Below are 14103 nucleotides of genomic sequence, written 5' to 3' on the forward strand. Positions count from 1 at the left end.
ATCCTGGGACTGGGACTGGGACTCCATCACGGTTACATGTGCTGATGGGCTCTGCATGGTCACCTGTGCTCTCCACGCTGAGCAAACAGGAAATGAAATTCAAACGTTCGCGGGGCTTTTCCTGTCTACCTGGTCAGTGCATCTGAGATGAGAGTGCTGTCCAGAGCGGTCACAATGAAGCACTGTGGGATAGCTCCCGGAGGCCAGTAATGTCGAATTCCGTCCACACTAACCCAATTCCGACCCCCTAAGGTCGATTTTATCGCTAATCCCCTTGTCGAGGTGGTGTTAGGAAACCGGTTTAAAGGGCCCTTTAAGTCGACAGAAAGGGCTTCGTAGTGTAAACGTGTCCAGGCTTAAGTCGATTTAACGCGGCTAAAGTCGACCTAAACTCGTAGTGTAGACCAGGCCATAGAGGTCATCCGAATTGCATCAAACATCTATGGCTACCTTGCGGGGGAAGGAAGCGGGGGGCGGGGGGGAGGTAGGGATGAATGCTTACAGATATCCAGTGGGCTGTGAAGGGAGGGTTTATTCTATTCTAAGAACTAAGTTACTGAGCGGGCATTGACCATATAAGCTTATCAATGGTTTATATTGGTCACTGCCATTTGTGCTTCTGAAATATTCCTGCTTGCTTGTCTGGGCCCGATCCTGCTAACCTCGCTGAACTGTCCCTTTCCATGGGCACAAGCTTTGTTCCTTCTTACCGATAAGCTGAACTAAGTTATCATGTATTGACAGAAACTATGTCCTTTTTTTCTGTCTTTTCTGCTGGCTGAATTTTAACTCCTTCCTGACACTATAAACCAGTCAAAAAAGAGCAAAGCCTTGATACAAAATTTCTGTGAAAAACATATATGCTATTTAAAAAATCCATTAAAAAAATCTAATATTTGCCTTCATAGTTTTTTTCCCTAGAGAATGTTGCTGCACTATTTGCATATGCCTTTAATGTTCTTCCTCGTATCCCTTTGCTTTGTGATTCGCAGCTTGTCTGGAGCACTTAAATAACATTTTAATTTTTTTGTATTGAACTCTTTCTTATTTTCAGCTGCAATTAATTAATTTGGGCAAAGACTGTTCTACTTTAAATTCATCAAGGGCCAGAATCTGCCTGTCTCCCTCTCATGAAGTTTGTTAAAGTTTTAAAATGTGAGAGAAAGCAACTCTTTTTAAAAACTTTTTTGAAAGGTTTTCACAATTCTCCAGTGGGCGCCAAAAGTTTTAGCATAGAAAGCGATGTTTTCCCTCCCAACTTTTTCCTCCTTTTTTAAAAACAAACAACCAACCTTTTTTCTATGTTTTCCATTGAATTTTTGGTCAATGGCCCATTTTTCAATTCAATTAGAATACATTTCTGCTGGCTAAAGGACTGTGCAATGTGGTCTGACCGGAGGGCCAGGACACTCTTATGGCTAGAATAAGCCAAAGAAAAAATGGGGAAAACTGAGGCAAAAGTTGCTTCCATGCCACAACCAACCAGGAAGGGGTGTGTCGGGGCAGCAACTTTGCCATGCTCCCATACACACATTAGACAGAATATACGACTGTCACAATCAGAAGAGTGTGGGTATCTATGTAGGTTTCTATTATTGATGGCTGAGATGCCTGATTTCACCTCTGTGAGAAAGTTATGGGCCAACACTCTGAGTAAGTGACATGCCCTTGCCCTCTGCCTTTGTTGTCTCTGCAGATCCAATGCACCAATCCAATGGTGACTGGAAATCACACCACAACACCTGGCTTCATCCTCTTGGGAAACTCCAACCTCATGAACCTGCAGGGTTTGCTCTTCGTGGTCTTCTTAGTCATCTACATGGTGATCCTGCTAGGGAATGGTGTCATTGTCTTGGTCACAGTGTTGGACTCTGCCCTGCACACCCCCATGTATTTCTTCCTCAGGAACTTGTCCTTTGTGGAGAACTGCTACACCTCAGTCACCCTGCCCAAGATGGTGGCCAATTGCCTGGCAGAGGATGGAAGTATCTCATTCACCGACTGTGCTGCCCAGATGTATTTCTTACTTTTACTAGGTGGCACAGAGTGTTTCCTTCTGGCGGCCATGGCCTATGACCGTTACATGGCCATATGTAACCCCCTGCATTACACACTTATTGTCAACAGGGAGCATTGTCCTAGGATGGTATCCAGGTCCTGGCTTGTCAACATCCCAGTTCATTTTGGGCAGACATATTTGGTGTTTTCTTTGCCCTTCTGTGGGTCTCATGAAATTAACCATTTCTTCTGTGATATCCCCCCTCTGCTGGAGCTCTCCTGCATGGACACCTACAGGAATAAAATTGCTGTGTTTATGGCAGTTCTGCTATTCATAATCACCCCTTTTATCTTAATTGTTATCTCTTATATTAAACTCTCCAGCACGATTCTGAAGATGCCTTCAGCCGAGGGCAGACACAAGGCCTTCTCCACCTGCTCCTCACACCTCACTGTGGTGACTCTATACTATTGCGCTGGAATGATAGTGTATTTGAGACCCAAGCCAAGGAACTCAGAGGACACTGAAAAACTGCGCTCTCTGTTTTATACCATTGTGACTCCGATGTTCAACCCCTTCATATATAGTCTGAGGAAAAGGAAGTGAAAGTCGCCCTAAGGAAATTAGTAGGTAAAAAATGATTCCACAAAATACACTACATATTCCTCAAATAATGTTGTAGATTCCTCTAAAGACAATGCAGAACCTACAAGATATATTTCTGGTTCCTCAAGAGTAGTTCTAGATTTCTGAAGATCTATTCTAGACTCCTTGGAGAGTCCACCAGACATATTCTTGATTATTATGCATTCCAGATTGCTCAAGACACATTTTAGACATCTTAACATCCTGAAATGATTCCTTCAGACATGTTCAGCAAGACACATTTCATATTCCTCAAGATATAGCTTAATATTCATGTTGAACTCTATTATGTATAGTTTAAGGAGTGGAGGAAAAAATATTCTCTTGAGGAAAATGTCATATACAAAGCAATTCTTTCATGTAGGGTTCACATTTTTACATATCTGCTTTCTTGTAAATATAAAATGTGATGTAACTTTAATAAAGTATCAGAGGGGTAGCCGTGTTAGTCTGGATCTGTGAAAAGCAACAGAGAGTCCTGTGGCACCTTTAAGACTAACAGATGTGTTGGAGCATAAGCTTTCGTGGGTGAATACCCACTTCATCAGATGCATGTCATGAAAGATTATGCTCCAACACATCTGTTAGTCTTAAAGGTGCCACAGGACTCTCTGTTGCTTTTTAATAAAGTAAACATATGTAATGAAAGAATATATCCTGTGTGACAGACCCAGACCAGTAGGGTACAGGAGTCTGGTCCTATTGGGATCCACTGCTAAAGGATCACCCCCAGGATAAGGTGGGGGGTCCACAGGACCTGGAGACCAAAAAATTACAGGGGACAACTAATAAAAGAACAGGGACAGGAGTGAGTTCAAAGGGTCAAAGAAAGGAAACCAGATAGGGGCAGAGAATCCCGGACAGCGCCCACTGCTCCTCGAAGGCGTCAAGGGAGCCAGTGGACGCTGCCCAGAGGAACTCTGCCCGGATACGTGAAAGAATGGAGGACCTGAAATAGGCCCCACAGTCACAGGAGACTCCATCTGCCAACCTCCTCACTCTGGTTTTATAGATGGCCAGTTTCGCTAAGGTCAGGAGGAGGTTGACCAGGAGGTCCCACGACTTTGTGGGGTGATGGATAGGGAGTGCATAAATAAAAAGGTGAGGAGAAAAGTGCAACCAAAATCTTAACAAAATATCTGTGAGGAGCCGGAATAGGGGCTGCAGCCTGGCGCACTCCAGGTAAACATGCGCCAGGGTCTCCCTCACGCCGCAAAAGGGGCAGGTGTCTGGGATAGGAGTAAACCACGCCAAGTACACGCCCGTGCTCACGGTTCCGTGAAGGAGCCACCAACTGATGTCCCTGGTGGGCTTCAGGATCAGAGCAGAATAAAGGCTGGCCCACCGGGGCTCCTCACCCTCCAGAGGTGGCAGAAGGTCCTGCCACTTCGTATCAGGGCGGGACGCGAGGGTGAGGACATGAAGAACATGGAGCATGAGCGTGTATAGATGTTTCCTTGGCGCGGTCCGGAACAGAACCAGCTGCAGATCGTGCAGCCGGCTCATGGCGAAGGGACGGGGAGGGGGGCCGGTTGGGTCCACAGGGCAGGGGCCCGATGAAAAAGTCTGGAGGGCTCAGAGTGGAGGGTGGGCGGGGCATGCCCTCTCGCAGGACCCAGTCGAGATAGTCCGGAGCAGCAGGCAGCAAAGCGGCCCTCACCTCCTGAAGTACACGCCGGGAGTACGAGGTCTGGAGAGCCCCATGCACTGAGCAAGCATCAGGGGATCCAGCCAGTCTCCCTGGTCGTAGTCCGGTTCGGTCAGGGTCCAGTTGAGCCTGACCAAACACTCCGCGGAGGCGTACAGCACCTGGAGAAACCCCACAAACTGGGGCCAGAAGCTAAACGCTCGCAGAGTGCCCAGGAGATACCCGTGGTCCACCCTGTTGAATGCCTTCTCCTGATCCAGGGACAGGAGGGCGAACGACAGACCATCCCTACACCCGAGTTCCAAGAGGTCCCGGACCAGATACAAGTTGTCGAAGATGGTGCGGCCCGGGACGGTGTAGGTCTGGTCTGGGTGGATCACGTCCGCCAGCACGGACCCTAGCCGCAGCGAGATGGCCTTCACTACGACTTTATAGTCCGTGCTGAGGAGCGAGATGGGACGCCAATTCCGTAAATCGCAGAGGTCCCCCTTCTTCGGCAATAAGGCGAGCACGGCTCGCCTGCACGAAAGAGGGAGGACCCCGCCCTGCAAGGACTTGGCCCAGACGGTGACAAGGTCCGGGCCGAGGACGTCCCAAAACACGCGGTAGAACTCCACGGTCAGCCCGTCCATGCCCGGAGATTTATTGGTGGGCATGCGGCGAAGGGCTTCCGAGAACTCGGCCAGAGTGAGAGGCAGCTCCAGCCGGTCTCGGTAACCCATGCCTACTGTCGGGAGTTTATCCCAGAGCATTCTGCAAGTGTTAGGATTGGTCGGATCCGGGGAGAAAAGGCCTGTGTAGAAGGCCCTGACCCTCCTGCACATCTCCGCCGGATCCGTGAGGGGGGTGCCGTCCTCTGCTAGAAGGCAGGTGACGTGCTTCTTGGCCCACCTCTTTTTCTCCAGGGCGTAGAAGAAGCGGGAGCTGCGATCCATCTCCCGAAGGAGGCAGATACGGGATCGAACAAAGGCACCTCGGGCCCAATGGTCCTCAAGGGTCCGGAGCTCCTCCCGCTTCTCCCGGCACGCTCCGCAGAGAGACGGATCACCGGGGCTGGCGGCCAGATGGCTCTCCAGCTCTAAGACCTCCCGTTCCAACTGCCCTATCGCCGCATCCCTCCGTCGGCTGGTGCCCCGGGTGTAGTCATGGCAGAAGAGCCGGGCGCGCACCTTCCCCAGGTCCCACGACCGCCGCGCCGAGGGAAAGGCACGCCGATGCCCTCGCCAGGCCAGTCAGAACTCCCGGAAGGATGCCACGAAGCCCACATCCTCCAACAAGCTATTATTAAAGTGCCAATAGGCTGGCCCCGGCCTCTCCGCGCAGAGAGAGGCTGTCACAGTGGCCAGATGGTGATCTGAAAAAGGGGCCGGCCGGACGCTGGAGGAGTGGGCCCGGGAAAGATGGAAGCGTGACATATAGATGCGGTCCAACCGGGAGTGGCACGATCGATGGACCTCCACCCGGACAAAAGTGAACGTCGAAACGTCATCCGGGTGGTGGTCGCGCCAGATGTCTACCAGGGAGTGATGTTCGATGATCTCCCGGAGGACGTCCGTGGCGGCCGGGTGCTGCTCGGTCCCCGAGTGGTCCTGTTCCTCGAGGGTGGCATTAAAGTCCACGCCCAGGACCAGGCACTCGCGAGGATCCCAGGTGCCGAGGAAGGCGGACGCCTGCTGATAAAAACGCAACCTCTCCGGGCCCGATGTCGGGGTGGAAACGTTCACAAGATTGACCACAAGCCCCTCCATGTGGACCTGGAGGTGCAGCAGGCGGCCCGGCACAACCTCGGCGACCCCCAGCACCTCGGGCTGTAGGTCGTGGGAGAACAGGGTCGCCACTCCAGCCATAGGAACTGTGAGGTGGCTAAAGTAGACCCTGTCTCCCCACTCCAGCTGCCAGCTAGCTTCAGCAGCTGGATCCGTATGGGTCTCCTGCAGGAAAATCACAGAGTACCCCCCTCCTGAAGGAAGGAGAGCACCTGGCTCCTGCGGAGACCCATCCTACAGCCCTGAGTGTTTAATGTTGCAAAGATGATCGGTGCCATAAGGAGGGCTGGGGGGGATCCTCGCCAGCAGAGACGCTCACGGCCTCCGTCGGGCCGCGCAACAATCTGTGACCTACCCCGTGGGTGATTAAGGAGTCACGGAAGAGGCGGACCTGTCGGTAGGCCGCAGCGGCCTGCCTCCCGGTCCTCTTACCCTCCCACATGAGGGCCCTCGCAGCCCGGAGGATCTGATGAAAATCCCCCCATCGCTGGAGTGCAAGCTGTACCTTGTTGCGGGAGCCACGGACATCCTCAAGGAACTCCCGTAGCTCCTCTCTCAGCGTATGGGGGTGGGGTGGGGTTACTGATCTATGGCTTTCCCCCAGTGGGGCCCCTTTCACAACCCCGTGGCCCACCGAGACGGGCAAGCAGGGGGCAGACCCTCGACGTGGCGTCCGATGGGCTGACGCCACGTGGCCTGCCTCAGATCCTGGCTCAATGGGGGGCAGCGGAGGGAAAATAGCAGCCCCTGGTGGGTCGGGACAGGGAAAAACAAAGGCCGCTCCTTGGGGGTCATCCTCTGGGATATGGAAGGAGACAGCCCCAGGGGCGGCAAAACCATCACGGGAAGTGGAGGGGACAGGGATGGGGTCAGTGTCAGGGGCAGGGCCGGAATCAGGAATAGGGACAGGGGAAGGGCCGATATTGGGATAAGGATCCTAGCAGCCAGGTCACTGGGTGGGGGGGGGTGACACCCTGCAAATGGGCTCAGGGATTTGTGGGGAGGGAGGTGGGCCCTCGGCGATGTCGGGCTCGTGCTCCAAGGCAGATGGTAAGGCCATGGCAGCCGTAGGTGGAAAATCAACGATGGGGCCCCCACCCAGAAAGGAAATCGGCTGCCCCTCAGCCACGAGGGAGTCCCCTGGCGACTCAGGTCCCGGCTGCGTGGCACTGGCCATTGCCTCAAGAGGCTCGGCGGCCGCTAGCGGGGTGCCATCTGCGGCCTGGTTGGTGGAAGAGTCCAGGGGCTCCTCGGAGGTGGGAGCGGAGGCAGTGGATAAGAGGACGGAACACGGGGAAAGGGGGGCCGAGGCGAGGTCGCTCAGATCGAGGCCCGCTGGCAGATGGTCATCCTCCCCCTGGATAACCGGGGTCAGACCCAGGACCTCGATCTCCTCATAAATGGAGGGGAGATCACCTTCCACCACCCCAGAGCTCTCCCCACCAGCACCTGAAGCGACGCTTGCCTTGGTGCTTGCAGGGGCTTCAGATTGTAAGGGGGCGAGAGGGGCCCCATCAGGGGCTTCCATAGGAAGGGACTCCGGAGGAGGGATGATATTACCTTCCGGTGCTGCCACGGCGTCCCCAACCGGCACCAGTGAATGGGAATCAGCAGGGGGCAAAGCGGAAGGCTTGGCATCGGTGCCCCCCTTCCTGGTCTTCCAGGCGGTTACTGCATCAGATGGGAGGAGCGGAGCTCGAGCCTTCCGCTTGCCCCGCTTCCCCTGTACTAAGGACCAGCCCTCCATGGCATCATCCGGGGGCTGGCTAACAGGGGTCGGGTCAGGGAGCAAGGGCGAAGGCTCAGGGACTCAGGGAAGCAATGGTGGGGCAGCATGTAGGAGGGAGGATTCTCCCTGGGGCATGCCCTTTTCTATGCCCGGCAGTATCCCTACCTCACCCTCCTCCACAGGCCCCGCCAGATCGCAGGCGGCAGAGGCGGGGCCCTCCCGCTCATCTGGGCACACTGGGGGAGATCCTGCTCGGGCCCGAGCGGGAGCGTTGGTGGGCCGGAAAGGAGGAGGGGCGGCTTCGGGTGCCAGGCAGCCAGGGGCACTGGTGATGACGGGGCCAGTGCCCTGCTGGGGCTCGGGGGTCCCGGATGCCCCTCCGTGCTGGGCCAAGGGGCAGTCCCTCCGGACATGTCCCATTGCCCGGCAGAGGTAGCACCGGGCCTCCCCCGTTGAATAATGCACCCGGTAGCGGGTCCCCTGGTAGGGGACAAAGAAGGACCCCTCGAGTGCCTCACCGTCACATGCCGCCGGAGGCAGTTGTAACTGTACCTGCCGGCGGAACAAGAGGACATGACGGAGGGTGGGGTCTTTGCAGCCCAATGGGAGAGGGCTGACCACGGAGATCGGCCTCCCCAGGGTAGAGAGGGCAGGTAACAGAGCAGCATTAGGAAGGAAGGGCGGGACAGAAGTCAGGACCAGTCGGGCGCCCAGGTCTTCTAGTGGCTCCAGGGGGACGAACACGCCCCCCACCCCTGGCCCTTCTCCACTGCCTCCTGGGCGGCGGCCTCCGATGCTAGGAAGAAGACGACCTTTCCGTACATCTTGGAGGCTGCCACAATGGCCGTGGGCCCCACCACCCTTGTCAACACCCGCATGTAGGTCTCTACGTGGGGCGAGGCGGGCACCAGGACGCAACGGATGCCATGCTTCCTGGTCAAGGTGGGGAAGGGGCCCAGGACACTATAGATGGTAGGTTGAGGCGGTGGTTGGTTGAGATGATGATGCAGTGGCAGGCGGGGGGGCTGCCGCCACCTAGGCATATGCCCTGGGGGCCGGGGGAGGGACACCTACAGAGCTGGTGGAGGGAACAGTGGGGAGGGACGCCGCGGCCGGTGGTGGGGCCGCAGCAGTGGGGGCAGCCCCCGCCATGGAAGGCCTGGCCTTTTTGGCAGGGCCTTTACCTTTCTTTGTGCCCTGGCCTTTCCTGCCGGCTGGGGGGGCTCCCCCAGAGTGAGAGGGGGCGAGGGACGTGGCAGCAGCGGAGGTCACCTTGTTACTCGCCGCTGCCGGTGCTCCAGCAGGGGCGTTAGCAGGTGGCACGGCAGCGGCGGTTGAGGTAGAGGCTGGGGGGACGATGGTGGGGAAGGTGGAGGAGGGGCAGCAGGATCTGCCCGAGGGATCCCACTCGCCTTGTCCCCTGCCATAATGAGGATGGGGGGAGGACAAACACCGGAGGGGGCAGGGAGAGGGGAAGCAGGTCGACCACTCCTCCCTGCTAGGCTGCAGGCAGGGGAGGAGGGCGCCAAAAAGGGGGTGGGCTGGATGGGGGCGGGACTATCAAGGGCTAGGGGTCAGTCACTGACTCGGGGAGGGTTTCCGGCTCCTCTAGTTGCACCAAGGAAGGGGGGATATAACAGCATTGGGGGGTGCAGTGAGACAGGGTCAAACTAAAACGGGGAGGGGCACAAGCGCAAGGGAGGGGACATGGGTGCACAAGGGGAGGGGCTAATCAGGGCAAGGGGACCGCAGGGGGAGGGCAACAATCAGGCTGGGAGTGGGGTAGAGGAACCACGGGGCTAGCTTCAGAGGTTGGGGCGGGTCAAACAGACAAAGGCTGCAGTGGGAAATGCGTGGCAGGCAAACAAACTGGAGCTAGCAAGGGGCTGGGGCAAGGGAAAGAGGAAAAAGGCTGCAAGGGGCCAATGTGTAGGCAGCAGGGGCAAAGCTGGGGGCTTGCTGCAGGGGGGAGGGGGTCAGTCCAAAAGGGGGGGGGGCACGTGCACCCACGTGCGCTTGCAACAAAAAGAAAGTCCTTGTAAGCTGGCTGCTGTATCAGGCCCAATGGTGGCAACAGGGCGTGGCAAGCCTAGGTGAGCAGCTGAGTCCCAGAGGCAGGAGCTCGAGGCAGATGGTGAGTAGCCGGTGGGGGTGGTGGAGGGGGCAACGATGATGGTGGTGGTGGGGGTCGGGGGGGACACAGACAGACCAGGGGGCAGGCTCCACGCCACACCCCCTGTGTCCCACAAACACAGACTAGACCCCCACCACAAGAGCACAGTTCAAAAGTTACTCAGTTCATGAGGGCCCCCTCCACGGTGGTCTGTAGAATTCCTACACGCTCTCCCACTGGCAGATGGTCCTTTTCTCCTCCTCGGGGCTCCAGCAGCTCCCCAGCAGCAAATACAGCAGCTCCAGGAGGCAGTCTGGTGGCCAGCAGGAAGGACTTCTCTCAGGTGGAGGTGGTGGTGTCCACAGCAGCAGGAGCAATGGCTGGGGTTCTTCCCTCCCCTCCTCTGGGGAGTGGGCCAGCAGGCCCCCCCAAGGGGCTGTAGCTGGAGCAGCAGCAACTAAGGGCGGGGGATGGTCTAGTAGCCAGCCAGCAAGCAAGTAGCAGAGAAGGGGGGGGGGTCTGGCTCAGCCAGGGGAGTAGCTGGAGCAGCAACAGCAGCAGTTGTAGGGAGAGCCCAGAGCCTAGTAGCAGGAGGAGCAGCCCCCTTCCTCCCTCCCTCCAGGCCAGAGGGCTACTGGAGAGTGATCTATGGGAGAGATCTATTAGCCTCAGAGTAAGCAGGTTTTCTGTTCCCTAAGTGACCAGAGCAGGGGCTGTACTAGAGTAATCAGGAACCTGCTAGAACCAGTTAAGGCAGGCAGGCTAATTAGGACACCTGCAGCCAATTAAGAAGAAGCTGCTAGAATCAATTAAGGCAGGCTAATCAGAGCTCCTTTTTAAAAGGAGCTCACTTCAGTTTGTGGTGTGAGTGTGAGGAGCTGGGAGCAAGAGGCGTAAGGAGCTGAGAGTGAGAGGGTGTGGTGCTGGAGGACTGAGGAGCACAAGCATTATCAGACACCAGGAGGAAGGTGTTTGAAGGAGGCCATGGGGAAGTAGCCCAGGGAGTTGTAGCTGTCATGCAGCTGTTACAGGAGGAACTATAGACAGCTGCAGTCCACAGGGCCCTGGGCTGGAACCCGGAGTAGAGGGCGGGCCCGGGTTCCCCCCAAACCTCCCAATTGACCTGGACCGTGGGTTCTTCCAGAGGGGAAGGTCTCTGGGCTCTTCCCCAACCCACATGGTGAATCTCTGAGGCAAGAAAATCCACCAATAAGCGCAGGACCCACCAAGATAGAGGAGGAACTTTGCCACACCTGATAATATAAATTCTTTCTTTCTTTTATTTTCTGGACAGCTGCATTCAAATCTGAAATGTTATCTATCCTCAAATGTAATCCAATATGAAATATATTTTAAAATGCCAATTTTTGACTTATATATTAAAAATGTATATACTTGGACTGAGGTTGAGATGGAAATAGGAGACAGACTTGTTGAAAGTCTCTGGGTACAGATAAAAGGGGTAAAAAACAAGGGTGATATCATGGTAGGAGTCTACTACAGACCACCTAACCAGGAAGAAGACGTGGATGAGGCTTTTTTTAAACAACTAACAAAATCATCCAAAGCACAAGACTGGGTGGTGATGGGGGACATCAGCTACTCAGACATCTGTTGGGAAAGCAACACAGCAGGGCAGATTATCCAACAAGTTCTTGGAATGTATTGGAGACAAATTTTTATTTGAGAAGGTGGAGAAACTATGGTGTTCTAGATTTGATTTTGACAAATAGGGAGCAACTGGTTGAGAATTTGAAAGTGGCAGGCAGCTTGGGTGAAAGTGATCATGAAATGATAGAGTTCATGATTCTAAGGAATGGTAGGAGGGAGAACAGCAAAATAAAGATAATGGATTTCAAGAAGGTAGACTTTAGCAAACTCAGGGAGTTGGTAGGTAAGATCCCATGGGAAGCAAGTCTAAGGGGAAAAACAATTGAAGACAATTGGCAGTTTTTCAAAGAGACGTTATTAAGGGCACAAGAGGAATCTATCCTACTGTGTAGGAAAGATAGGAAGTATGGCAAGAGACCACCCTGGCTTAACCAGGAGATCTTCAATGATCTAAAAATCAAAAAAAGAGCTCACAAAAAGTGGAAACTAGGTCAAATTACAAAGCATGACTATAATCAAATAACACAAGACTGTAGGGACAAAATTACAAAGGCCAAGGCACAAACCAAGATCAAACTAGCTAGAGACATAAAGATTAACAAGAAAACATTCTACAAATACATAAGAAGCAGGAAGAAGACCAAGGACAGGGTAGGACTTTACTCAATGGGGGGGGGGGGGAACAATAACAGAAAATGTGGAAATGTCAGAGGTGCTTAATGACTTCTTTGTTTTGGTTTTCACCAAGAAGGTGGTGGCGATTGGCTGTCTAACATAGTGAATGCCAGTAAAAATGAGGTGGGATCAGAAGAGGCTAAAATAGAGAAAGCACAGGGCCTGATGAAATGCATCCTAGAATACTCAAGGAGCTGACTCAGGAGATATCTGAGCCATTAGCAATTATCTTTGAAAAGTCATGGAAGAGATGCCAGAAGACTGGAAAAGGGCAAATATAGTGCCCACCTATAAAAAGTGAAATAAGGACAACCCAGGAAATTACAGACCAGTCAGCTTAACTTCTGTACCCGTAAAGATAATGGAGTAAATAATTAAGCAATCAATTTGCAAACACCAAGAAGAAAATGAGGTGATAAATAATGGTCAGCATGGATTTGTCAAGAACAAATTGTGTCAAACCAACCTGATACCTTTCTTTGACAGAGTAACAAGCCTTGTGGATTGGGGGGAAGCGGTAGACGTGATATATCTTGACTTTAGTAAAGCTTTTTGATATTGTCTCCCATGACCTTCTCACAAACAGACTAGGGAAATGAAACCTAGATGGAGCTACTATAAGGTGGGTGCAAAACTGGTTGGAAAACCGTTCCCAGAAAGTAGTTATCAGTGGTTCACAGTCATGCTGGAAAGACATAACGAGTGGGGTCCTGCGGGGATCAATGCTGGGGCTGATTTTATTCAGTATCTTCATGAGTGATTTAGATAATGGGCTAGAGAGTACACTTATAAAGTTTGTGAATGATACCAGGCTGGGAGGGGTTGCAAGTGATTTGATGGATAGGATTATAATTCAAAATGATGTGGACAAACTGGAGAAATGGTCTGAAGGAAATAGGATGACATTCAATAAGGACAAATGCAAAGTACTCCACTTAGGAAGGAACAACCAGCTGAACACATACAAAATAGTAAATAACTGCCTGGGAAGGAGTACTGTGAAAAAGGGATCTGGGGATCATAGTGGACCACAAGCTAAATATGAGTCAACAGTGTAACACTGTTGCAAAAAAAGTGAACTTCATTCGATAGTTAGGTCTAGTCTAAGTATATTCTTATACCATACTCATCACAGTAGTATTTGAGTACTTCCCAACACTACACTAAGCACTCAGAAGAGCTTACGGGGTCAGACTCTGTACGTAAAGTAGATAGAATAGATAGCTCATAAGAGCATTAGGAGAGACACTATACTGTTCACATAATTTTGAATGTTGGTGTTCTGTTGCTGGACCCTGCTTCAGGCACTAGAGTACATATAGGAACTTTAATTGGACTTAAAAATGAGCTTAAAGTTAAGCACCGGTTTAACTGATTTCCTTCAAAGGGGGGGCCTAAAGGACAGAGTCCAAATTTCTTTACAGTGTTTAAGTTTTATTAATCAAAGTAGAACTTCAAGATCAATAAGAAATTACAAAAGATAAAATAAATATACAGCAGTGTGTAAGGGACGGGGGCATAGGTGGTCTTGCCTAGCGGTCACAGCTGGGTTGAGGTCTGCTCAGCAGGGACGGGAGTCACTGGGCTGGAGTTGGAGGAATCACAAGGCCCCGTAACCAAGAGTGAGGATCAGAGTCAGGCTGGGGTCGGAAACCCGAGATCAGAGGTAGAATCAGGTTAGTATCGAGAGGCAGGAATCGGAGCCAAAGTCAGGCCGGAGTCAGAGACTGGAGATGAGGAGGCAAAGTCGGATCTTGAAGCAGGCCAAGGCCTGTATGGTTGCCCAGATGACTTCACTGGGGCAAGCCCAGGGGTTAAGTAGGGGCACTTAGCCAATCAGAGGGCCACAGGCAGGGCCGGCTCTGGCTTTTTTGCCGCCCAAGGCAAAAACGCCTCCGGCCGCCCCCCCCCCCCCCC

General features: G+C 53.1%; 1 protein-coding gene across 1 annotated transcript; it reads left to right on the forward strand.

The window, feature by feature from the left end:
* The first annotated feature begins 1714 nt into the window (after window positions 1–1714).
* LOC113405245 (olfactory receptor 10AG1-like) lies at window positions 1715–2605 on the forward strand. Its single transcript, XM_026646264.1, has one exon. The coding sequence runs from the start codon at window positions 1715–1717 to the stop codon at window positions 2603–2605; it is 891 nt and encodes a 296-aa protein (XP_026502049.1).
* The last annotated feature ends 11498 nt before the right edge of the window (window positions 2606–14103 follow it).

Source organism: Terrapene carolina, unplaced genomic scaffold (genome assembly GCF_002925995.2).
Source record: "Terrapene carolina triunguis isolate 2854851 unplaced genomic scaffold, T_m_triunguis-2.0 Scaffold34639, whole genome shotgun sequence".
Taxonomy (NCBI): Eukaryota; Metazoa; Chordata; order Testudines; family Emydidae; genus Terrapene; species Terrapene triunguis.